The 25,321-nt window shown below is 43.6% G+C and overlaps 1 protein-coding gene across 1 annotated transcript; it reads left to right on the top strand.

The window, feature by feature from the left end:
* The first annotated feature begins 2,702 nt into the window (after window positions 1–2,702).
* Cpn1 (carboxypeptidase N, polypeptide 1) lies at window positions 2,703–25,321 on the top strand. Its single transcript, XM_013017707.1, has 9 exons — window positions 2,703–2,925; window positions 9,900–10,096; window positions 13,530–13,685; window positions 14,791–14,973; window positions 15,910–16,021; window positions 16,374–16,513; window positions 18,908–19,007; window positions 21,785–21,903; window positions 25,172–25,321. The coding sequence occupies exons 1-9, from the start codon at window positions 2,703–2,705 to the stop codon at window positions 25,319–25,321; spliced, it is 1,380 nt and encodes a 459-aa protein (XP_012873161.1).

The raw sequence follows: 25,321 nt of genomic DNA, 5'->3' as shown, positions 1-25,321 counted from the left end.
CCTTGAGCTGAAGAGCTGAGGGACAGCGCCCAGGCCCAGAGTTCAAGCCCCACGACCGACAAAAAAAAAAAAAATTCACTCCAGCCAGGCGCCGGTGGCTTACGCCTGTAATCCTAGATACTTACTATGAGAGGATACCAAGAAATGAAAAATCTAAAACTGTGGTAAGTAGAATCTGGTTGGGGAGGATGGTTTATTTGCCTACAAAAGGGACAGCTTTGAAGACACTAAGCCCAAAATTAGAGAAGTAAAAGAACTTTGGAGATGCCATTTGGTGTGGGTACACAGCCATCTGCAGGGCTACCTTCCCAAGATTTGAGTCAAGATCCTTGGAATTTGTTCAAAATTAAGCTTTCTGCTCCATCCTGTTCACAAGGCTTTCCTGGGATTAAGATATTTATAAGCCATGCACCAGTGGCTCACACCTGTAATCCTAGCTACTCAGGAGGCTGAGATCTGAGGATCACGGTTCAAAGCCAGCCTGAACAGGAAAGTCCATGAGACTCATATCTCCAATAAACCGCTAGAAAACCGGAAGTGGTGGTGTGGCTCAAGCAGTAGAGCGCTGGCCTTGAGCTGAAGAGCTGAGGGACAGCACCCAAGCCCAGAGTTCAAGCCCCACAACCGACAAAAAAAAAAAAAGGTATTTACAGAATATATGTATTTCATATTGCTATAGTATAAACTAACCCAACCAGAGCATTATCAAGCACACCTAAACAGCTCCAAAGTCTGAAAATGAGTCTCACTTACACTAACATCAAGGTGAATTCCTTTCCAGGAACTGTAAGGAAGAATCTTTTTTGTCCTTTGTAGTTTTAGAGACTGTTGAGCTTTCTTCACTCAAATTCCCTTCCTCCATCTTCAAAGCCAGCAAATGTCTAGTTGAGTCTTTCCTATGTCTTGTCATTCTGTGCCTCTCCCACCTTCTCTTCTGGTGGTTACACAGAGCCCATCTGGGTACTGCAGGATGACCTCTTCATCACAAGACAGCTGGCTAAACAACTTTAAATTCCTCCTACCACGTAACCATATACAGCTTCCAGAGGTTAGGTCATGGACAAGGAAGGGATAATAGGGAAGAAAATTAATATGCCCCAACACAAGGGGAGAGAAAACCAATAGCAATAATCTAGTTCAACTCCCAACTATCCTCCAGAAACCCCTCTCTAATACTCCCCCAAAAAGGAGTGAAACTGCTTGTCAGAGAGAGAAAGAGGGGGGGAGAGAGAGGTTATCTTTTCTACTCTTGTGTCTAGAATCTAAGCACCACATGGGGAGGAACCTCTGCAGGTTTTGATAGTCTATGTAGAGACTGGTTTCAGTAACAAATGATTCCTAGATATTGGTTGAACGAAGAACAAATGAGTTATCATCTAGAGTAGTACCCAGTACAGAGTAGGTGCTTAATGCTGCTACTGCTACCACTACTCAATTTACTGAATATTTCTGCAGGCAGGTGCTGCAAAGAGGGTGGAACTTGGATTTAAAAGCATGTCTCTTTAACATTCAAGCTCACGCTCCCTTTACTTCAGTGACTTTACTCCAGGACTCTATGCTGAATTGGAGTGAAAGCATCCCAACCTCAGACTTCACAGAATATTTTCTGTTAACAGAATGTTTTTCCTGGGCTGGGAAGGTGGCTCAGTGTAGAGCACTTGCCTTGCATGCATGAGGCCCTGGGTTCGATTCCTCAGCACCACATAAACAGAAAAAGCTGAAAGTAGTGCTATAGCTCAAGTGGTAGAGCACTAGCTTTGAGCTGAAGAACTGAGGGACAGCACCCAGGCCCAGAGTTCAAGCCCCACAACCGACAAAAAAGAAAAGAAATGAAAAGGGATATTATAGAATAGTATTCCTTTTTCACAGTACAGGCAGGCAGGTGCGTGCTTATCCCAGACAATGGGAACCATCTCTGTAGCATATGCTGTGTTTCCAGAGAGAACCAAAGGCACATTTACCAGAAGAGTGGGACTTCTTCCTACAGAGGAGCAATCTGGGGTGCCCTGGGGGCCACTAAGCCAAGACCCCAGTTGTGGGAGAATCCAACATTCTGTAGAGAAGTTTCTCTTATGTGTGGTAAGCCAAACTATAGCTATTAGCTATCAAAGGAGGTTCAGAGTCAGAAAAAAAGAAAGAGAAAGAAAAAGAAAGAAGGAAGGAAGGAAGGAAGGAAGGAAGGAAAGAAAAAAAGAAAGGAAAGAAAGAAAGGAAGGAAGAAAGGAAGGAAGAAAGAAAGAAAGAAAGAAAGGAAGGAAGGAAGGAAGGAAGGAAGGAAGGAAGGAAGTTTGACTGCGGAATGTGAGGTAGATCAAAGGCTCCGAGAACTCTTTTTTGTAAGATGTGACAAAGGGACTGGGCACGTCCAGGTTTCTCAAAAGCCTTCAGGGAATCACTGGATGATAAGCAGCTCTCTATTGAAGCCTGTTTACTGTCCAGTTAATCAGTAAACCAGAGGGAGAAAGACTACCAATGTTGGAATGCGCAAAAACCTTCCTAAAGGTTTTCCAGGTTGGGATGGGAAGAGGAATGAGTGTGGGGAGTGGACAGGCTGACTTCCAGCACTGAAGGAGACTTTCTTGAGCTCCCCTTCCAGGTGCTGACCCTTTGGGCTTTCCTGACAGGAACGTGGGCCCAGCTCGGATTTGTTTGGAGGGGCCGGAAGCATAGCCCAGAGGCTCTCTTTGAAGAAGCCCTGCAAGATGTCAGACCTGCTATCCGCCTTCCTGCGCCTCCTCCTCCTCTTCAAGTTGGTTGCCCCGGTGACCTTCCGTCATCACCGCTATGATGACCTGGTGCGGACGCTGTACAAGGTGCGAAACCAGTGTCCCGACGTCACGCGCGTCTACAGCATCGGGCGCAGCGTGAGGGGGAGGCAGCTGTACGTGCTGGAATTCAGCGACGACCCTGGAACCCACGAACCTTGTAAGTGCTGAGCGGTTCTGTGGCTCGTTGGGGTGGGGAGCAGCCCCCCTCCCTTGCAAACCCAGTCATTGGAATCGCTTCTAGGAAGGCCAGTGAAGCTGACCTTCAACCTGGTAACGCTTTGCATGTCTAGTGCTCAGCTTCGCCTCTGGAAAGCAGTTCCATCTCCAGCCTCTGGCTCTTTGGGTTCTGTTTGCCCAAGACCTGACTGGTAAAAGTCTTTGTCTCTGATCCTATCTCATCCTCTTTGTTTCCTTCCCTCCCATCTTGCGACCAGTCCTTAGTGTAATTCTTTCACAAAGCTCTGGAGTTTTAGCAGGAACTGTTTCTCTTATAGTTCTACCAGGAACAGTAAAAAGGGTTTAGGATGATCTCTTCCAAGAATGGCAGCATGGAGCATGGTATTCTAGAGTTTGAAGCCCGGGGTACTAGCTTTATATATTATAGTTTGCTTTTGTTATCATTAAAGTCGTGCTTGCTTGGGAGCAGTTTGGGCAATAGACAAGACCTCATGTCAAAACAAACAAATTACAACTTAGATAAGGCAAAACAATTACCCATAATCCCTTCTCTCACAGATATCCATTATTAACATGTTGATGTCTGTATCCTTCCAGACTCTTCTGTGTTTATTTAATCCTCTTGATGCGTATATTTTTTCATATACATACACACACACACACAAATTGAATCAGACTCAACTGCTTTCCTCATTCTATAGTCTATTATAAACAGTATCTCTCATCTATAAATATTTGTCATTATCTTCCAGCTGCATAATATTCTATTGCATTTTCTCATACATTGATGAACATTTATGTGATTTCTGAATTCTCAGGGCTTTATTTATGGCAATTGTGACATTCGCATTATGTCAGTTCCTCCTTTAAACCATCAACTCCAAATCCCTCGAATAGGCCTAGTCACTTGAACAGCCCTAGCCCAGTCTCCATCACAACTTGTCTAAGTTGTTGCACTCAACTTCTATTTTACTCCTAACTCCCTAACTGCTGCCACTCTCTGTACCCACTTGGCACCAGATACCAGAATAATATCCCTTCCTCCTAGCTTCTAGCAGCGTCTTCTTATACTCATGCTTTAAAAAAAAATCCATTGTTTTCTGGATGTGAAAGCTTTAGAATTTTTTATCCAAGTCATATGTCTATGTGGAGCTAAAGGCCTTTTTTTTTTTTGTCGGTCATGGAGTTTAAACTCTGCATCTGGGTGCTGTCCTTGAGCTCTTCAGCTCAAGGCTAGTGCTCTACCACTTGAGCCACAGCACCACTTCAGGTTTTCTGGTGGTTAATTGAGTTAGGAGTTTCATGGACTTGCTTGCCTGGGCTGGCTTTGAATTATGATCCTCAGATCTCAGCCTCTTGAGTAGTTAAGATTACAGGTGTTAGCCACTGTCACCCAGCAAGGGCCTTACCTGGAAGCTGCACTTATACAAGTGCAAATACCTGCTTTTACTCAGATCACACACCCATTACTGCTAATGTACATTATGGGGCTAGCCTCCTACTCAGTCTCCTTCTTGGTGCCTCTGTACTTTCTGGTGTTGAAGGCTTTCTTTGAAGCTATTTCAGACAATGCTAGCTCTCACTGATACCCTTCTCCCTTTCCTCTTTCTGCCAATACTGGGATTTGAACTCATGGTCTTGTGCTCTTGTTTTTTTCACTCAAGGCTGGCACTCATTGCTTGAGCACACCTCCAATTCCTGATCCCTCTTTTCTTTAGAATCCTGTAACTTTAGCTATTTCCTGTTTGTTCCTTTCAATTACTAAATTTTAAAATATTTGCCAGTAGCTTACTACATGCAAGAACATGAATAGAAGCCAAGCAGAGGTGGCTCCTGCCTGTAATCCTAGATACTCAGGAGGCTGAGATCTGAAGATTACTGTTCAAAGCCAGCCTAGGCAGAAAAGTCCCTGTGAGACTCTTATCTCCCATTAGCCACTCAAAAACTGGAAATAGCACTGTGGCTCAAGTGGTAGAGCACTGGCCTTCAGCACAAAGTGGCTCAAGAACAGTGCCCAGGCTCCGAGTTTAATCCCCACAACCAAGGGGGGGAAAAAGAAGATTTGTAGATCCTAGAAGTAGAAAACAATACAACGACCCTCAAAGGCCTGAATTCTAGCAGAGTAAGAGTAGCAATGGATGGTGACTACATAGACACATATATCAGATGAAATCAAGTGCTATAGCAAATACTAAGTCAAGAAAGAGAGAGAGATGAGGTGAGGTTTTCATTGCCTGTTGGTTTACTTTATCTAATTGTTTTTGGTGGTACTGGGAATTGAACCCAAGGCCTCATTCATGTTAGCAAGTGATCTGTCACACGAACCATGCCCTGCTGCCCCATTTTGGGTTTTGTTTGTTTTTCAGATAGAGACTCATGGTTTTGCCATAGCTAGCCCAGGACCATGACTCTCCTACTTATGCCTGGCATTACAGTTGTGTGAGATTGGTACTCCAAACATTAAGTGTATTAAGTGGCAGTTGCTCTACCACCAGAATCATGCCTCCAGTGCTTTTATTGCCATTCCTGGGACTTGAACTCAGGGCCTGGGCACTGTCCCTGAGCTGTTTTGCTCAAGGCTAGTACTCTACCACTTGCACCACAGCACCACTTCCAGCTTTTTCTGTGTATGTGCTATTGAGGAATCAAGCCCAGGGCTTCATGCATGCAAGGCAAACATTCTACCATGAAGCCACATTCCTAGCCCTCCATTTCTTTTTTGCTTTCATTATTTCTCAGGTCAAGTCTCATGTTCTTGCCCTAGCTTGAACCACAGATGTGTATCACCATACCCAGCAGTGGGACAAGCAGAGGAAAAAGCAAACCCCAAGGCTTCAGGGTCACAGCACCTGTGAGGGGGTCATTGCAGTTCCAGTAGGGAGAACAGAGAGGAGGTCAGAGCCTCTGTAAGTGCTGGAATAATAGAAACTCACATAGGCCGTTGCACAGATTTTGGCTTTTGCTTTTAGTGAAGTATGAAGTAATTGGAATGTTTGTTAGTCTTTTGTTTTATAGCACACGTTAGTTGTACAAGGCAGGGTTCATTGTGACATTTTCATACATGTAAACAATCAACCTCCCTCCCTCCATCCCACTCCCCCATCCCACTCTCTGAAAACAATTTCAAAAGATTTGATTGGTTTTATTTTTTAATTTTATTTTATATCTTTATTGTTTATTGTCAAGGTGATGTATAGAGGGGTTACAATTTCAGAAGTAAGGTAATAAGTACATTTCTTGTCATACTTGTTACTCCTTCCCTTATTTTTCTCCCCTCATTCCCTCCTCCCTTCCCCTCCCTCCACAAGTTGCACAGATCATTTCCAGCATATTGTCTTGTGTATATCACTGTTGCATTGGTTCCCTTGTCCTTTGTCTCACTATTCTGTTGTTTCCCTTCTCTTCCCTAATTCAAATAAACATATATACAATACCGGGGTACCAAAATCAAATACGGTGACAACAGGGGATATACCCTAGGGGGAAGAACATACAAAAGAAACAAAAAAATCACATAGTACATTAAAAACAGTAACAACAAAGAAAAGCCTCTTTTGTCCATGTCTTGGAGTTCATTTTGCTTAGCATCATCTTATATGGTCATATGTACATGGCTATGGAGCTATTCTCTCATCTGCTAAAATATTATCCTAGACATATACTAATTATTGCAAATTAGAGAAACCACAGGACCTATGTTTGTTAGGGTCTGGCTTAGTTCACTTAATATGACTTTTTTCCAAGTCTTTGCATTTCCTAACAAATGAGATGGTGTCATTCTTTCTGATGGAAGCATACAATTCATATATATATATCACATTTTCTTAATGCATTCATCTACTGAGGGGCATCTGGGTTGGTTCCATAGCTTAGCTATGGTGAATAATGCTGCGGTAAACATAGTTGTGCTGGTAGCTTTAGTGTGGCCTTGTTTGTGATTGTTCTATTTTCATATATACACATACACTTACACTGATCATATTCATCCTTATTCATTATCTTTGTCAACTCTCCCTACTCCTGCTGCAGGCTGCAGCGAGAGAGTTTTAAAGAGAAGAGTAACATGACCTGACTCGAGTTTTAAAAAGATCACGCAGAACAGAGGTCAGCAAACTATAACTCAAGGGACAGCCACCTGTTTTGATGATGAAGGTTTATTGGAACACAGTCAAGTCCATTTTGTATGTGTGTGTGTTGTCTGTGGTTGCTTCTACTAAAAGAGTTGAGTAGCGGTGACAGAGTCATTATTCCCCCACAAAGTCTAAACCACTTACTATTAGGTCCTTTGTAGAAAAAAATTGGTCAAGCTGGGCACCGATAGCTGTAATCCTGGCTACTCAAGAGGCTGAGATGTGAGGATTGCAGTTCAAAGCCAGCCCAGAAAGGAAAGTCCATGAGACTCTTTTTTTTTGGTCGTCCATGGGGCTTGAACTCTGGGCCTGGGCGCTGTCCCTCAGCTCTTCAGCTCAAGGCAAGCGCTCTACCACTTGAGCTACAGCACCACTTCCGGTTTTCTGGTGGTTTATTGGAGATAGGAGTCTCACAGTCTCTCCTGCCCAGGCTGGCTTTGAACCGCAATCCTCAGATCTCAGCCTCCTGAGTAGCTAGGATTACAGGCGTGAGCCACCAGCGCCCGGCTTCCATGAGACTCTTATCTCCAATAAACCATTAGAAAACCGGAAGTGGCACTGTAGCTCAAGCGGTAGAATGCTAGCCTTAAGCTGAAGAGCGCAAGGACAGCCCAGAGTTCAAGCCCCATGAATGACAAAAAAGAAAAAGAAAAAGGCTGTCAGCTCTTGGGATTGGACAGATACAGGGGAGATTTATGACAGCAATCTAGAGGGTATAAGAGCCTGAACCCAAATAACAGTGGTGGCTGTTGTAAAAAAAAAAAATGGTTGTGTTGTGTTGGGCGCTTGTGGCTCACGCCTGTAATCCTAGCTACTCAAGAGGCTCAGGTCTGAGGATAATGGTTCGAAGCCAGCAGGAAAGTCCATGAGACTCTTATCTCCAATTAAACCCGGGGAAACAGGAAGTGGTGCTGTGGCTCAATGATAGTGCACTTACCTTGAGTTGAAGAGCTCAGGGAGAGGGCCCAGGCTCAGAGGAAGAAAGGAAGGCAGGAAGGGAGGGAGGGAGGAAAAAAAGAAAGGATTGTGCTGTGACTCTGTTGAAATAAAGCACCAAAAACATTGATACTGAGTACCTTCTTAGTGTATAGGGGTTCCATAGGCCAGTACTAGTCTGGTACCCAGACTTTTAGGTATCACAGATAAGTTGTTTATTTATTTTGTGCCAGTCTTATTGCTTGAACTAGGGCCTGGTCTCTGTCCCTGAGCTTTGTTGTTCAAGGCTAGTTTGCTATCATTTGAGCTACAGCTCTGTTTTTAGATTTTTGGTGGTTAATTGGAGATAAGCATGTTGCAGGCTTTCCTGTCCGTGCTTACTTTGAACCACAGTCCTCAGAGCTCATCCTCTTGAACAGCTAGGATTACAGTGTGAGTCATCAGCACCCAGCAAGGTTATTTTTAATAACTAACAGAGATTGGAGTACACTAAAGCAGATCTCCCTAATTTTATTTTTACTAAGACATGAAGAAAACTACTTGCCACATTTGCTATCACCAAATTTCCTAAAAGCTATTTTTAATATCAAGACAAAAAAGACATAATCTGATATTAAAGAAATACTTGAACTCAGGGCCTGGGTGCTGTCTCTGAACTCTTTTGCTCAAGGATAGCACTCTACCACTTGAGCCGCAGTGCCACATCTGGCTTTTTCTGAGTAATTTATTGGAGATAAGAGTTTCATGGACTTTCTTGTCCCGCTGGCTTCAAACTGAGATCCTCAGAAACTCAGTTTCCCAAGTAGCCAGGATTACAGGTGTGAGCCACCAGTTTCCAGCAAAAGAAATACTATTAAGATGAAAGAATGGAGACTACAAGTATTCCTTTGGGAATTCTTCTAGGGGCTGGGAAGGTAGCTCAGTGGTAGAGCACTTGCCTTGCATGCCTGAGGCCCTGGGTTCGATTCCTCAGCACCACATAAGCAAAAAGAAAAAAACCAGAAGTGGCGCTGTGGCTCAAGTGATAGAGCTCTAGCCTTGAGCTGAAGAACTGAGGGACAGCGCCCAGACCCAGAATTCAGGCCCCACGACTGGACACCCCCCCCCCACAAAAAAAATTCTAAATTAACCAGGAGCCCATGACTCACATCTACAATCCCAGTTACTCAGAAGGCTGAGATTTGAGGATTGTGATTCAAAGCCAGCCCAAGCAGGAAACTTTGTGAGACTCTCATCTCCAGCTAACCACCAAAAAGAGCTGGAAGGGTAGCTGTGGCTCAAGTGGTAGAATGCCAGGCCTGAGTAAAAAAAGGCTCAGGGACAATGCCCAGGCCTGAGTTCAAGCCTCAGGACAGGCACCAAAGAAGAAGAAGAAGAAGAAAGGAAAGAAGAAGAAGGGAAAGGAGGAATCCCAAGATAAATTATAATGGACTGTTTGTGAGAGAAAATTTAAGTCTATCTATGCCTTGGTAAAGCTAAGTCCAGCAAAGGAAAGAAGATATGAGGGTAGAGGTAGAGATAGTTTCTTCCCTCTGACCCCGGTAGTGTCTACTGGCTTCCTGTGAAGTTTGACGATAATGAACATTAAAATCCCGTCATTCAGTGTGAGGGATGACATTCATTGAGCAGCATGGGGTCATTATATCCCCACACACACACATGAATCGATTATTTTCTGGCATGAATTTTTGTAGTCTTTTTAATTCCAATTGATTAGGAAGGGACTCAGGGACTGTTGGGAAGCACACAGTGAATGCCTGTTATTTTATTTTATTCATTGCTGAAAAGGAGGGGGGGGAGGGAATCCCTTTGCAAGGTAGGGAGTCAATGCCTGGCCTTTACAAAGGTCTCACCTTTCCTCTTCCTGCGCACGTTTCTCTGCTCTCAGTGGAACCGGAATTCAAGTATGTGGGGAACATGCATGGCAACGAGGTGCTGGGCCGAGAACTGCTCCTGCAGCTGGCTGAGTTCCTGTGTGAGGAGTTCCGGAACCAGAACCCACGCATCCTGCGGCTCATCCATGACACCCGCATCCATATCCTGCCCTCCATGAACCCCGATGGCTACGAGGTGGCCGCTGCCCAGGTTGGAAGCAACTCACAAAATAAATGCTAGTAGACAATAGGGTCTTTGCCCCATTGTAAATATCACTCAACAACGAGCAATGAGCCGAGTACCAGTGGCTCACCCCTGCAGTCCTAGCAACTCAGGAGGCTGAGATCTGAGAACCATGATTGGAAACCAGCCTGAGCAGAAAAATCTTTGAGACTCCTATACAATTAACCAGCCAAAAAAAAAAGCTGGAAGTGAATGTGTGGCTCAAGTGCCAGACTCAGTGAAAAAGTCAAGCAAGAACTGCAGGCCTTGAGTTCAAGACCCATTACAGGCACATAGCATGACAACACTGTAAACTGAACTATGCAATGGGAATGGTATGAATGGGAAGGATATGCAGTGGGAATGTTGTGCCTTTCTTGAATTTTTATCTTGAACTGTAAATGTCCTTCACATGTTCACATGCCACCTCCATTTGGTTTTGCTGGGGATATATCAAAGACAAGGAGTTTTCCCCCAATTTGAGAGTGGGGAGTTTATTGTAATTCTTCATGGTATTTTCATAGGATTTGTTCCTCTGCTAGTGTAGCACTCTGCATAGATTCAAAGTGTCAGTATGTCTTACTTTAAGTCAGTAGTTCTCCCTTAGGGCTATGCTTTCAGAATTACAAGACACTTAACAGATTTCTAGGGTCCATCCTAAGACTACTAAATTAGAAATGTCAAGGCTGAGTCCAGGCTTCTTTCTGCCTTACATGATAGCTGCATTACTTTTAAAGCTCTGTCTAAAAAAATTATTTTGGAGGTGGTATTATTAAAGTAAGGTGTGTGTGTGTGTGTGTGTGTGTGTGTGTGTGTGTGTGTGTGTGTGTGTGTGTGTGTGTGTACTCAGAGCCTAGGTGCTGTCCCTAAGCTTTTTTGCTCAAGGCTGGTGCTCAAGGCTAGAACCACAGCTCCACTCCTGGCTTTTGTAGTGCTTAATTGGAGATGAATCTCACAGACTGCTTACCAGGCTGGCTTTGAACTGCAATCCTCATATCTCAGCCTCCTGAGTAGGTAGGATTACAGGTGAGCCACTGATGCCCAGCTGAAGTAAGGCGTATTTTAAACTTACCTGAGAATATGGCTGCAGTGGAGATAAATGGTTGGCAGATACAGAAATAGAGCCAGGACGTTGACTCAGCCATAAACCACTCGTGCAGGCACACGGCTTCCTGATTAAATAGCTCAACAAATGAAAAAGAAAACTTTGCTTGACTGCTGGAAACTCCAGAGGTGTCCATTATCATGGCTCAAGGCCTGAGTTTCCACAGAGCAGGAAAAATGGGGAGGATGCAGGGAAAATCCCAACTGGATTACTTAATGTCATTTTTTCCCTGTATATAGTGAGGAGTGTTCTGGAGAACCCATGTTTTTTGTGGTAGATGGAATGAGAATGAGGAAAGAAATCCTTAGCCCACCGAGGTCTAAATATACCTCTGGGAAGCCTATCTCTGTTTGTTTGGTATGTACGTGTCCCAAGAGAGCAGACCTTGAACTTAAACCCGAGAAGACCCAGGTGGTTTTCAGGTAACACGGATACCCTCTCATAGGAAAGCAGTCCACGTGGTTGTACAATGAGACTCACCTAGCACCTGACTTTGTTTTTTGCTGGTCCTGGGGCTTAAACTCAGGGCCTGGGATCTGTCCTTGAGCCTCTCTGTACTCAAGACTAGCATTCTACCACTTGAACCACAGTGCCACTCTTGGCTTTTTCTGTTTATGTGGTACTGAGGAATTGAACCCAGGGCTTCATGCATGTTAGGCAAGCACTCTACCCGTAAGCCACATCCCCAGCCAGGACCTGACTTTATTTATTTATTTTTTTGTCGGTTGTGGGGCTTGAACTCTGGGCCTGGGTGCTGTCCCTCAGCTCTTCAGCTCAAGGCAAGCGCTCTACCACTTGAGCTACAGCGCCACTTCCGGTTTTCTGGTGGTTTATTAGAGATAGGAGTCTCACAGTCTCTCCTGCCCGGGCTGGCTTTGAACCGTGATCCTCAGATCTCAGCCTCCTGAGTAGCTAGGATTACAGGCGTGAGCTACCAGCGCCCAGCTCAGGACCTGACTTTAAAGCCAGGTAGAACAAGACTTTAAAGATAGGCAGAATAATAGTCTCCCAAAGATGTCTGCATCCTAATCCCCAGAACCGACAAATATGTTATATTATTCATTGAGTGGAAATTAAGGATGCAGATGGAATAAAGGTTGCTAATGATTTAACCTAAGCTATCCTGGATTGCTTGAGTGGCCCCAGTACAATCTATGGTAAGCCTCCTTTATGTGTGGAAGAGGGAGAGTGAAGGTTAGAATCAGAGAGAGATTTGAAGATGTTATACTGATAGCTCTGAAGATAGAAGGGACCATGAACCTAGGAATGTAAATGGCTTCTAGAAGCTAGAAACATCAGGAAACAGATTCCTTTAGAACCCTCTTGAGGAGCAAGCCCTACTGACACCATGATTTTAATCCTGGGAGATCCATTTCAATTTTCTGACTTCTAAAACTGTAAGATAATTATAATTGTTCATGTTATTTTGTTATAATTGCTATGGAAAGCTAAAATAGTTCATCAACTGATGAATGGATGAGCAAAACATGACAAATCCTTATAATGAAGATACCTTGGCAATAAAAAAAGAATGAAACTAATATATGCTACAGAAGTAACCCTCAAAAAAACATGCCCAAGCCAGGTGCCATTGGTTCATGCTTGTAATCCTAGCCACTCAGGAGGCTGAGATCTAAGGATCAGTTCAAAGCCAACCCAAGCAGGAAAATCCATGAGACTCTTATCTCCGGTTAACTACCAAAAAGCTGGAAATGGTGCTGTGCCAAAGTAGTAGAGCACTAATCTTGATCATAAAAGCTGAGGGACAGTGCCTAGACCTGAGTTCAAGCCCCAGGACTGGCACCAAAAAAAAAAGTGGGAAACAGAAAAGCAAACAATATATGATCCATCTTATGTGACAAATACAGAAAATGTGAGTCTCTGGAGGAAGAGGGTGATTCCTTAAGTCTGGGTTAGATGAGAGGATTTATTTGAATAAGAATGAGATTTCTTCTTAAGAAATAAAAATATTCTAAAATTAGATTTGGTAAGTATACCAAATTTATTGAGTTGTACATATAGAGCAAGTAATTTTGTGTCATGTATATTATAGCTCAGTAAAACTATTTCTGAAAACCTAGGGTACCCATAATCTTGAAACACCTTACTCTTACTAGAGCTTCACCTAGGATTCCCTAGGATTTCATTGTCTATTGGGAAACTTGAACCATACCACCAGGATTTTGGATAAGTTAAAAAAGAAAACGCTACATCATTTGCTAGATTAAACTAATAACTGAAAGAGTTATACACTATTCTTCAGATAGAAGATTTGGCCTGAAACCTTCACTTTCCATTTCTCTGCTTTCTCCCCAGGGCCCATACATGTCTGGGTATCTGGTTGGCAGGAACAATGCAAATGGAGTGGACCTGAACCGCAACTTTCCCGATCTCAATACCTACTTCTATTACAACGAGAAGTATGGAGGTCCCAACCACCACTTGCCACTTCCAGACAACTGGAAAAGTCAGGTAGGAGATAAGAAATATGATAACAGAAGCAGATAAATCAGCACCTAAAATTTCTGACAGGGTGCTAAACAGTCAACAAAACAAGCAAGAATTAAGCATCAGTGTATCTCTGTGTTAGTTTGTGCAAAACAATAACCAGGTATTATGCTTCTTCATATCTGTTCTTTTCCCCAGCAATGAGCCCTTCAAGGACCCCAAGCTCATTGCATGATTGAAGTTAGTGAAAACAGTATTATATAGTTGCATGGCACTTAATGATTTCATGTTCTTTCATAGCCATTGTTTCAGTTGATTATCATAATACTGTACCATGAATTATTAAGCAGTGTTATTCATCCCTATTTCATGCACTTATATGTTACAATATAGCAGTTATGTTGGGAGAAGGAAGAGGTTGAAAAAAAATTAGTATAAGCTGGGGATACTTGTAATCCCAGCTACTAGGGAAGGAAAAGCAGGAAGACTGTGAGTTTGAAGCCAGCCTAGGCAAAGTTAGCAAGATCTTATCTCAAAAAATAAAACAAAATAAAAACTCAAAACAAAAGAGCTGTGGATATAGTTCAAGTGGCAGTGGGCTTACTAGATGAAACCATGAGTTTGATCCCAAGTACTTCAAAAGGAAGGGAGGGACGCAAGGAAGGAAGGAAAGACCATTACTATAAACTAATGACATTTTGGGCTGGGAAGGTGGCTCAGTGGTAGAGCACTTGCATGCCAGAGGCCCTGGGTTTGATTCCTCAGTACCACATAAGCAAAATGAAAAAAGCCGGAAGTGGCGCTGTGGCTCAAGTGGTAGAGCGCTAGCCTTGAGCTGAAGAGCTGAGGGACAGCGTCCAGGCCCAGAGTTCAGGCCCCACGACCGGACCCAAAAATAAATAAATAAATAAATAAACTAATGACATTCAGATTTATTTACTAGAAGTGTCTGGTGTAGTGGGTAATTTGTGAAACCTTTTCCCAGGGGTGAGAAAGAAACCAAACTTTGAACTCTCATATCCATTTTCAGAGTGCTTGTTTGTTTGCTCGCTTCTTCCTCCTTCCCTCCCTCTCTCTTCCTCTTTTCCTCCTCTCTCTTTCTCTGTCTGTCTGTCTCTCCTCCTCACAGGTGGAACCTGAGACTCGGGCTGTGATCCAGTGGATACGCTCCTTCAACTTTGTCCTCTCGGCTAATCTCCATGGAGGGGCAGTGGTGGCCAATTACCCATATGACAAGTCCCTTGAGCATCGGTCCCGAAGCTCCCATCACTCTTCCAATTCCCCCACACCTGATGACAAGCTTTTCCAAAAGGTACAGAATGACAGCTCATCTACCCAGGGAACTTGGGGCTGAGACAGTGAGCTTGAAGTCAGTGACACAGGGCTCCCTTAACAAGAGCTCTGCAAAAAGCAACCACCCCTTACTTGTGAGGGGCTATCTAGTAAGTTACATTTTGCTTTGAATGGTAAGCCATATATTGATGAAACTTTGGAAAAAGGAGAGCTGCACAGTATACTTCCCATGACATAAAAAATATTTGGCAAGAAACGTGCTGAAAAACTAATTACACTGGTTGTTAAATTAGTGGAACTAATTTGAATTTGGAGGATTCTAATTTACAATTTTAGCCTGTGTTAATTAAAAAATAAGCCATGTACATGAAAAAGGTTGAAACAGTAAAGCAATAGAATATAAATTATATATTATAATCTATATACTAATATGAAAATGCATTTTCATGATATAATTATTTTATAATAAAACACTAGACTATAAAATTAGAATTATATGTAACTATATCAATATGTTATAAGTAATTATTTATGGTGAGGATTATAGGCTTAAGCCACAATCCCTAGACTCAACACACATCTTTCACCCAACAAAATATAATACTTTTCCTAATTTACTCATTCCTTGATTTTTAAAAAATAAAATACTACTAAAAATTGGCACAACTAAAAAGGACATTCTGTATCATCTAATGTCACTCTTCCCTTTGCATGTAAATACACTTAGTCTCAAGAGAGTGGAAAAACCAGAGTACAGATGTCCTACCTAGTCCATGTGACAGACAGACAGACAGACAGACAGACACACACACACACACACACACACACTGTCTCTGATCATATTTTCTTTTCCTAACACATATAATCAGTTGTTTAGATGTGTGAGTGGCTTGGATCTACCCAGTTCAAGGCTGAGCATTGACACGAGGTCATTTTCTGCCTGCACTTCCTCTAGCTGGCCAAGGTGTACTCCTACGCACATGGATGGATGTACCAGGGCTGGAACTGTGGGGATTACTTCCCAGATGGCATCACCAACGGGGCTTCCTGGTATTCACTCAGCAAGGGTGAGGAGAATCCTGGGAATTGCACGTGCTGAAGTAGAACAGTGCCCCTTTTCTGTCTGAATGGCCAGTTTTAGAACTTCACATTCCAGTGGACTTTGGGAACAGGAGGGACAAAAAGGGAAATTAAATTATGAGAGAAGATGCAGATGACAAAATATGCGTTAGCGAAAAGAAAACTGGAATGAGAAATGCATGTGAACTGGGAACTTGGGGAAAGATGGTGGGGGAGGAAAATAAACAGTGGTTGATGTAGAATAGGAGGTAATGGGAGGGATGTGGATAGATTATGATAAAGAGAAGCAGTGGGGGGGGGGTCAGTTGTACCAATCTACCACTGCCCTCTTCATCCTAGGAATGCAAGACTTTAATTATCTCCACACCAACTGCTTTGAGATCACATTAGAACTGAGTTGCAACAAGTTTCCTCGCCAGGAGGAATTACAGCGAGAGTGGCTGGGTAACCGGGAAGCTCTAATCCAATTCTTGGAACAGGTAAAACCTCATTTTCCAACTTTCCTGGTTATATAAGGAGAAGTGTTTTCCAGTGGTTGGTGTTGCAGGCCTGACTTTACCTCTCACTTGATACAATGAATGTGGGTTGCTTTTACGAGTGCGATGTGTTTAGTCAAATTTTTAGTACAGCTATAAGCTGGGGATTATGAATAAACAAGGCAACTAAGACACTGATCACATGTCCCTGTCCATAAGGAACTGATATTCTGTTAAGTAAATTTTATGGCATGTTGAAGAGAAATGCTGAAGAAGAAGGCTTTACAGAGAAGCTGTCTTTTAACAAAGACTTCAGGAAGTTGAGGGAGAGGATATGCAGGGAAAAAGGAGGATTTTCTTGGACACAACAAATTCAAAGTCGGGGCTGGGAAGGTGGCTCAGTGGTAGAGCGCTTGTCTTGCATGCCTGAGGCTTTAGGTTCGATTCCTCAGCACCACATAAGCAAAAAGAAAAAAACCGGAAGTGGTGCTGTGGCTCAAGTGGTAGAACGCTAGCCTTGAGCTGAAGAGCTGAGGGACAGCACCCAGGCCCAGAGTTCAGGCCCCATGACTGGATCCAAAAAAACAAAACAAAACAAAAAACAAATTTAAAGTCAATCATAAAAGCAACATTTGAAAAAAATCAAGCCAGGCTTCAGTGGTTCATGCCTATAATCTTAGTTACTCAGGAGGCTGAGATCTGAGGATCATGGTATGAAGCCAGCCCGGGCAGGAAAACCCTTGAATCTCTTATTTCCAGTTAATCACCAAAAAAGCTGAAAATGAAGTTATGGCTCAAGTGGTAGAGCACTACCCTTGAGCAAAAGCTCGGGACAGGGCTGGGAAGGTGGCTCAGTGGTAGAGTGCTTGCCTTGCATGCATGAGGCCCTGGGTTCAGTTCCTCAGCACCACATAAACAGAAAAAGCCGGAAGTGGCGCTGTGGCTCAAGCAGTAGAGCATTAACCTTGAGCTGAAGAGCTGAGGGTCAGCGCCCAGGCCCAGAGTTCAGGCCTCACAACCGGACCCAAAAAAAAAAAAATGCTCGGGACAGCACCCAGGACCAGCACTATATATATATATATATATACATATATATATATATATATATATGGTATATTGCTTGAGGGAAGGGGAAGATGGAGAAAATGGAGGGGAAGTCAATGAAAGGGGTGGCTTTGATCAAGAAGCATTGTACTCCTAACCTGACTTATGGAATTATAGCCACTGCATACAAGTACTTAATAAAGAAATAGACAAATATTCAGGGAGATACAAGCCAATATCACAATGAGATACCACCTCACACCCGTTAGCATGGTTGCTGCTAATAAAGCAAGGATGTAGAGAAACTAGGACACTCAGTCACAGTGAGTGGGAAGCTCTATGGTAGAAACAGCATGGCAGTCCTTCAGCAAATTAAAAACAAGACTGTAGTTCCATAGTAGAACACTTGACTAGCATAGACAAGGACTTAAGTTGAGGACTTAGACTCATATCTATAATGAATTTGAACTATTCAGAAGGCTGAGATCTGAGGAACCTGGCTCAAAGCCAGCCTGGGCAGACAAATCACAAAATTTCTAGCAAAAACCCAGAAGTAGAGCTGTGGCTCAAGTGGTAGAGTGCCATTCTTGAGTGAGAATGCTAAGGGCTTCCACCTAGGCCCTGAGTTCAAACAAACAAAAAAGAATTGGGACATCATCTGGCTGGAATTTCAGTATCTCAGGAGCAAGTTGAAGGGTAAGTGGAATGAGACCAGACAGCTAACAACGATGACAGTTTTACAGAACAGCATAGGAACTCTTTTTTTTAATGATTTTTTTTCTGGTACTGGGGCTTGAGCTCAGGGCCTGGGCTCTGTCCCTGAGTCCCTTTGTGCTCAAGGATAGTGCCCTACCATTTGAGCCACAGTGCCACTTCTGGCTTTTTCAGTACTTTATGGGAAAATAGAGTCTCAGACTTACCTACCTAGACTGTCTCTGAACTGCAATCCTCAGATCTCATCATCCTGAGTAACTAGGATTAAAGGTATAAGCCACTGGTATCCAGCTTATGATTTGTTTTTATTAGTGTATATTAATTGTAAAAAGGGTTTCATGGCATTGTTTCTACATAGGTATATAATGTCTGACTATATTCAGTGTGGAACCCCTCTAATCAGCACGCAAACTTTCAGCTATGCTCTCAGCAAAGAGTAAACAGGGACATCATGTGACTGAGGCTTTAACTGCATGCTTCCTACTGTTCTCTGATTAGGGTGGGCCAGCAAAGAGATCAGTCAAAGGTCTGTGATAGTCCTTTCTGTGAAGATTGAGTACAAGACATATGAGACATTAGAGCCTGGGACACTGTTACAGTGTTGTGTGACCATAACTCTAGACTTGCTCTTTCCTCTAGGTTCACCAGGGCATCAAAGGCATGGTGCTTGATGAGAATTACAACAATCTCACAGGGGCTGTCATCTCTGTCAGTGGGATTAATCACGATGTCACTCCGGGTAAGTGACCCCTGCTCATGAGTGTGAAGGGAACTTCTCATCTTCTTCTGCCTGGTTAGACCTGGGCACTGGTTTTAAGCTGCAAGACTGGCAGACAGGTACAGGGAATGAGGCAACTGAAGAAAGGGTACTAGAAGTGTAGACAGTCAATTAGGAAGCTTGGTCAAGCAACGAAAAGATTTGAATGGAAAATCTTTTTTATTTCAAAGCTATCCCTGATAGGCAAGTACCAAGAAAGAGGGATATAAATGTAACTTTCATCACAGGCCAGGAATCAGGGGCAACGGGGCAGTGGATAGCTTGAACTCTGCGCTTGGGCACTGTCTCTGTGCTCTTCAGCTCAAGGTGAGGGCTCTACCACTTGAGCCAAGCGCCACTTCTGTTTTTCTGGTGGTTTATTGGAGATAAGAGTCTCACAGACTTTCCTGCCTGGGCTGGCTTTAAACCATGATCCTCAGATCTCAGCCTCCTAAGTAGCTAGGATTACAGGCGTGAGCCACCAGCGCCAAGCCAGTGCAGTTTTTTAGGACCATTTCTGGCTTGAAGCTATTTGCTATGCTAGAGCAAAACCAGGGAGAACAGAGGATTGTCAAACCAATGCTCAGTCCCCCCTTCCCTCCCCCCTCCGGCAATGCAGAGCTCTCACTATATATCCATTAAGGGAAAAGTTAACAAGAATGATCTTACAGGCTTGGCAGAGCACAAGATTGATGGTGGAGGTACATCTCAGAGAGCTCCCTGGATCTCCTAGAAAGGGTATGAACTGTCTCTTGGAAGGACAGTGTTACACCCTGAGCCAGTTGCATTTCTGATGAATAACTCTTCTACCAATAGTCAGGGGTCGGTGAGATTTGCCTAGCTCCGTTTAATCTTAATAAGAGCAAGGCTCAGCTATATCTTACCACACAAATATTAGTTGTAGACATCTTATTTCAAGCAGTATTCTGGCAAAAGAAATCTCTCTTCTTTTTTCTTTTTCTTTTTCTTTTTCTTGTGTGTGTGTGTGTGTGTGTGTGTGTGTGTGTGTGTGTGTGTGTGTGTGTGACCGGTCATGGGGACTGAACTCTGGGCCTGAGCACTGTCCCTCAGCTCTTCAGCTCAAGGCTAGCACTCTACCACTCAAGCCAGAATGACACAGCTTTTTCTGCTTATCTGGTGCTAAGGAATTGAACCCAGGGCTTGCAGTCTACCACTGAGCCACCTTCCCAGCCCCAAAAGAAATCTCTCTTCTATGTGCTTTTTTTTTTCTGTCAGTCATGGGGCTTGAACTCTGGACCTGGATGCTGTCCCTGAGCTCTTCAGCTCAAGGCAAGTGTTCTACCACTTGAGCCACGGTGCCACTTCCAGTTTTCTGGTGGTTTATTGGAGATAAGAGTCTCAAGGAATTTCCTGCCCAGACTGGCTTTGAACCACGATCCTCAGATCTCAGCCTCCTGAGTAGCTGGGATTATAGGCATAAATCTGGCTCTTCTATGTTCCTTAAGGTGGTACCAGCATATCTTCAGGGAAAGGTTTATTCAAGGCAAAGGCAATATCCTTTTGTAGTGAGGCATCAGACAATCTCTTTGAGTATCCTCATTCTCAAATGGAACCAAATGTCCAACGAGACATTTCATAATCATTTAGTCTGGCCCTCCCACTGAATAGGAAATTATACAACGCTTGCATTGATGACTGGTTGTCCAACTCAGGACCATGACTAGCACAGGTTGTGCACTGCTCATGTGTGTTGCTTTTCTCCTGATTCTAAGAACACTTATAAAGTAATCCCCTCCCCTCTCAGTTTAGGAATAATTTATTTAGTAAAGCAAAGAAAAGCAGGGAGAAATAGGAAGAAAAAAAGGAGACTCTCATCACATATGAGAGGCGGAACAAGTGTTCAAAATGTCAGCTCTCATCTGGGTGCATTTATACTTTCTAAACTAAGCTAGAAATCTGGCTCAAATCTTTCCTAGATAAGTAACTACCCTTTTATGTGTAAAATATTTATTAATTAAAAAGTTAAGCCTATTTCATATGAACAGATAACCTATTTTTTAATTAAAAGAAGTATACTTTGTAAAATAAAAAAATATTGAGAAAAGTGTTTCAGTGTCACTTTTATTCCTCTGAGATAGGATCCCATTACACAGCCCATGCTGGTTTAGAACTTGGTTAGCCTGGAACTCAAGACTTTCTTGCCATGGCCTCCTAAGTATTGGGAGTACAGGCATGTGACACCATGTCTGGCTCAGTTTCACATTCTTGCAAATCTCTTGAATGTTGCTTTATGGAGGACAGCTAGATTCTCATGTCTGCATCTGCATTCAATCTGCTGGCAATATATTAAAATTAAAATACAGGGTATGAAATGGAACACACTGCTCTCATTACACTGTATAGAGCATCTTCTTAGTAAATCCTGCTAAGGAATCTGTTTGCCAGTGACTGAGCCCACTCTGGGTTTCACCGTACTGTTGAGGAGAATCAAGCTTCAGTTGTTAGAACCTCCAGATCACTTTTGAAATCAAGGTTGCATTGGAGGCATGCTTTTTTTTTTTTTTTTTTTGCTGGTCCTGGGGCTTGAACTTGGGGCCTGAGCTCTGTCCCTGAGCCTCTCTGTGCTCAAGGCTAGTGCTCTACCACTTGAACCACAGCACCGCTTCCGGCTTTTTCTGATTATGTGGTACTATCGAACCCAGGGCTCCATGCATGCTAGGCAGGCACTCTACCACTGAGCCACCTTCCCAGCCCACTGTTTTAGCCAGCAGTCTGACTTACATTCTTGTAACTTTCAGGTGAGCAAGGTGATTACTTCCGCCTGCTGCTTCCAGGCACCTATACTGTGACGGCCACAGCCCCTGGGTTCGACCCCCAGACTGTGAGTGTGACTGTGGGTCCAGCAGAACCAACACTGGTGAGTCTGGCTAAGCTTTAGAAGGCCTTTGTAAATGTCACCTTATGCCATGTTAAATACAATCCATGCTTAGTTTCTTGTCTCCCTGAGGTTTTCTTTTATCATTAAAAAAATCCATTGCTCTTCTGTGCTGATTTTTCTTCTGGCGCTCTGCTGTTATATCCTTTCTTCTGACATTTCCTCATTCTTCTGGTTAACACAGCATTGTCATTAAAAGCATTCTAGTTCATTTGCCCACAGACCTTAGACAGATCTCGCTCATCCTCAATTTCTTCCTGGTGAATTGGTTCTAACATGCCTTCTTCACAAGAGGATGAAAAGAGGAAGTTCACATCCAGCATTTAGAGTAGTGACTGACACTTGGGAAATACTCAACAAATGTTGGATTCTAAGTCCTAGAGCCCTTGCAACAAATTCCGGAGTTGTGTTCTTCAGTGTCATAAGTAAGGCTGACCACTAGATGGTGCTCTCTCAGCTCACTCCTGCCCTATGGGGCCTCTTGAAGTTCTGCTTTGCTCTTGCGTTAGCCAAAAGCCCGTCACCTCTAATACTCAATTCTCTACCCAGTTCCTTCACAGATAAGAGGCAAGAAAAACCTCTCAAATTTTGGCCTGGAATTTTTCATGTTAGGTAACAGACTGGAATATCAGAGGTTAAAGGAGCTCAGAGATAAAATAATAATAGTAATAATAACAACAATAATAATGAGTCAGGGCCAGACACTGGTGGCTCATCCTGTAATCCTAGCTACTCAGGAGGCTGAGATCTGAGAATCGTAGTTCAAAGCCAGCCTGGTCAGGAAAGTCCATGAGACTCATCTCCAATTAGCTGCCAGAAAACTGGAAGTGGCACTGCGGCTTAAAGTGATAGAGCACTAGCCTTGCGCATAAAGAATTCAGGCCAGCGCTGGTGGCTCACGCCTGCAATCCTAGCTACTCAGGAGGCTGAGATCTGAGGATCATGGTTCATAGCCAGCCCGGGCAGGAGAGACCGTGAACTCCTATCTCCAATAAACCGCCAGAAAACTGGAAGTGGCGCTGTAGCTCAAGTGGTAGAGCGCTTGCCTTGAGCTGAAGAGCTGAGGGACAGTGCTCAGGCCCAGAGTTCAAGCCCCATGGCTGACCAAAAAAAAAAAAAAAAAAGAATTCAGGGACAGCACCCAGGCCCCAAGTTAAAGCCCCAAGAATGACAATAACTAACTAAATAAATAAATAGGTAGCTCTGTTTAAGGAGCATGCACTGCACCTAGTTGCTACAGTCAGCTTTGCCCAAGGTCCTGTTCCTTCTCTACACAACCCTGGAGCTTGGTAGACCTCCCTCCCCCTTTCCTTCTCAGCACAATGCAGTCAGACCGGCAGCTTATCCGTAAATATAGCATCAGGTACCATTTACTGAATAGAAGTTATGTACAGACACTGTATAAGAACTTTCCAGAATTGCCCCCTATTTAGTCTACAGCACTCCTGTAAGGCAGATACATAAGTGTATCCATTTGTGGCCCCAGAAACTGAAAATTAGAAAAGATAAGAAAATGTGACAGTCTCACACAATAAGTGGTGAGAGCCAGGATTTAAAGCTATCACAGACTCTCAGCTTCCTCCTTAACTAAGGCCACAGGGCCTCACGCTGGTCTCAAAATCTGCTCACAACCCTGTTTTAATACAAGGATCAGGGCAGAGCTGTTCTTTAATTTCTTTGAAAATTGCTCTGAAGTTTCTCCCTATCCCCCGTCCCTTCATTCCATCCCCTGCATATTATACATTCTGTTTGCAGAGAAGGAAGAAAAGAGTGACTTTTTCATTGCTGATGTCTGATCCAGATTTCCCAACAAACACATCTTTTCTTTTCCTTGTTATATTCTAAAATCATATGAACAGCAGGCAATTACACATGTAAGTCTTGTGCTACACAAATCTACTCAATGCCAAATATAACAGCTACACATCTTGAGTAACCCTCTGTTTGACAGTATTTCACCTCCTTTTTTTCACATCTTTGAAATAAACACAAACCTTCATTATATGAATATAGCTCAGAAAAATAAACAACTATCATATGGATTCAGTGCTCAGTTACAGTAACAACTAAGAATCTACTTATTGATAATAGACTGTTTCCCTCCCCATTCTAAAGCAGATAGCTATCGGGCTGAGGAAAGGAAAAAAAGAAAAGATTGTTTCAGGGAGTTGGAGGCATGGCTCATGTGGTAGGGTACCTACCAATGAATTGAAAGCATCAAATATTGAGTTCAAATCCCAGTCTAAGGCTGGAGGGGGGGAGGGGGCGGGGAGAGGAGGGGAGGTGGTTTCCTAAAGGATTTTCATGTTAGACTTGAGCTTTCAAGTTTGTCCTGGAGCCCAGCACTCTTTTACCTTTCTCCTCAGCCCACCAGACATAGGGACTCCTTTGGTTTCCCTCTGTTCTTTCCTGTTTTTCTTGTCCTCTCTCTTTCCTAGATTTCTGTATTGCTACATAGGAAATAGGAAATGACACTGTAGAGTTGGCTCAGATTCTCCCCTCCCCCTCCGGAGAATTAGCAGAAAAGCTGGCTGTGGAATCTATGGAAGGAGCAGGAAATAACCCCATAGAGAGGCCTCTCAGTCAGTGGCATGTTTGTAATCCCAGCTGCTCTGGCAGCTCCAGTCCTTCCCAGGGAAAAGGCAGGGCTGTGGGGGAGTGTGGTTAGGACACTGCCTCCCTCTCTCTCCTTTCTCTCCCTGCCAGCCAGTGCTCCACAGTGCCTGCCCGCCAAAATCTTGCTTTCTGCAGGCTGTGGCCAGAGGGAAGCTCCATTGTAGCCCTCAGAAAGGATTCCATGATACCCATGGAAATTTAGGGCAATCTCCATCAACTCTATTACCCCAGTTGCCAAACACCAGACGGGCCAGAAGGACTAGAGTTCTGCAGGCCTGAGATGCCTGAACAGGACACCTATGAGTCACAGCCAGCACAAAGCAAATGGCAATTAGGAGACCACCATTCGCAGCCCTCATCCTCAGCAACAACATTGGTGAAATCCCGGCTGGAAGTGTAGATGGAAGTTTTTTCTAACACATATGAAACAAACGTAGATTTTGATCATCCACCCACATCTTGTGTCACCAGTGATTCTGTGCCAGTCTTGTGGAAAAGAATTGCCAAGACTCCAGGATACCAACGTGTTGCTTTGGGTTGTGGCTAGACTACTTCTCCCAGGTCTTATCTTCGGAACCTGATACTGTGGAAAGAGTCCAAGCTTGTCTTCTAGCTTCTGCCTTCTCCCTTCCAGGTTAACTTCTACCTCAAGAAAAGTAAGGCCCAAGTGTACCCTATGAGGAGAACTCCCAGCGGAGAGCAGGCAGCCCGCGTGAAAGTGCTATCCCGGCCGTCCAGAAAGAAAGACCCAGGGATGAAGAAGCCACACAGAGGTCCCGCCTGA

The sequence above is a fragment of the Dipodomys ordii genome, unplaced genomic scaffold, assembly GCF_000151885.1.
Source record: "Dipodomys ordii isolate 6190 unplaced genomic scaffold, Dord_2.0 Scaffold36, whole genome shotgun sequence".
In the NCBI taxonomy this organism is placed as follows: domain Eukaryota; kingdom Metazoa; phylum Chordata; class Mammalia; order Rodentia; family Heteromyidae; genus Dipodomys; species Dipodomys ordii.
This window is presented reverse-complemented; position numbering and strand designations above follow the sequence as displayed.

What these genes read in the sequence shown, in the direction of transcription:
- Cpn1 (XM_013017707.1), top strand. Translation starts at nt 2,703, where the DNA reads ATGTCAGACCTGCTATCCGCCTTCCTGCGCCTCCTCCTCCTCTTCAAG. An exon ending in ATGACAAGCTTTTCCAAAAG is followed by an intron (nt 14,974 to 15,909) that starts GTACAGAATGAC and finishes CACTTCCTCTAG; the next exon opens with CTGGCCAAGGTGTACTCCTA. An exon ending in GTCCAGCAGAACCAACACTG is followed by an intron (nt 21,904 to 25,171) that starts GTGAGTCTGGCT and finishes TCTCCCTTCCAG; the next exon opens with GTTAACTTCTACCTCAAGAA.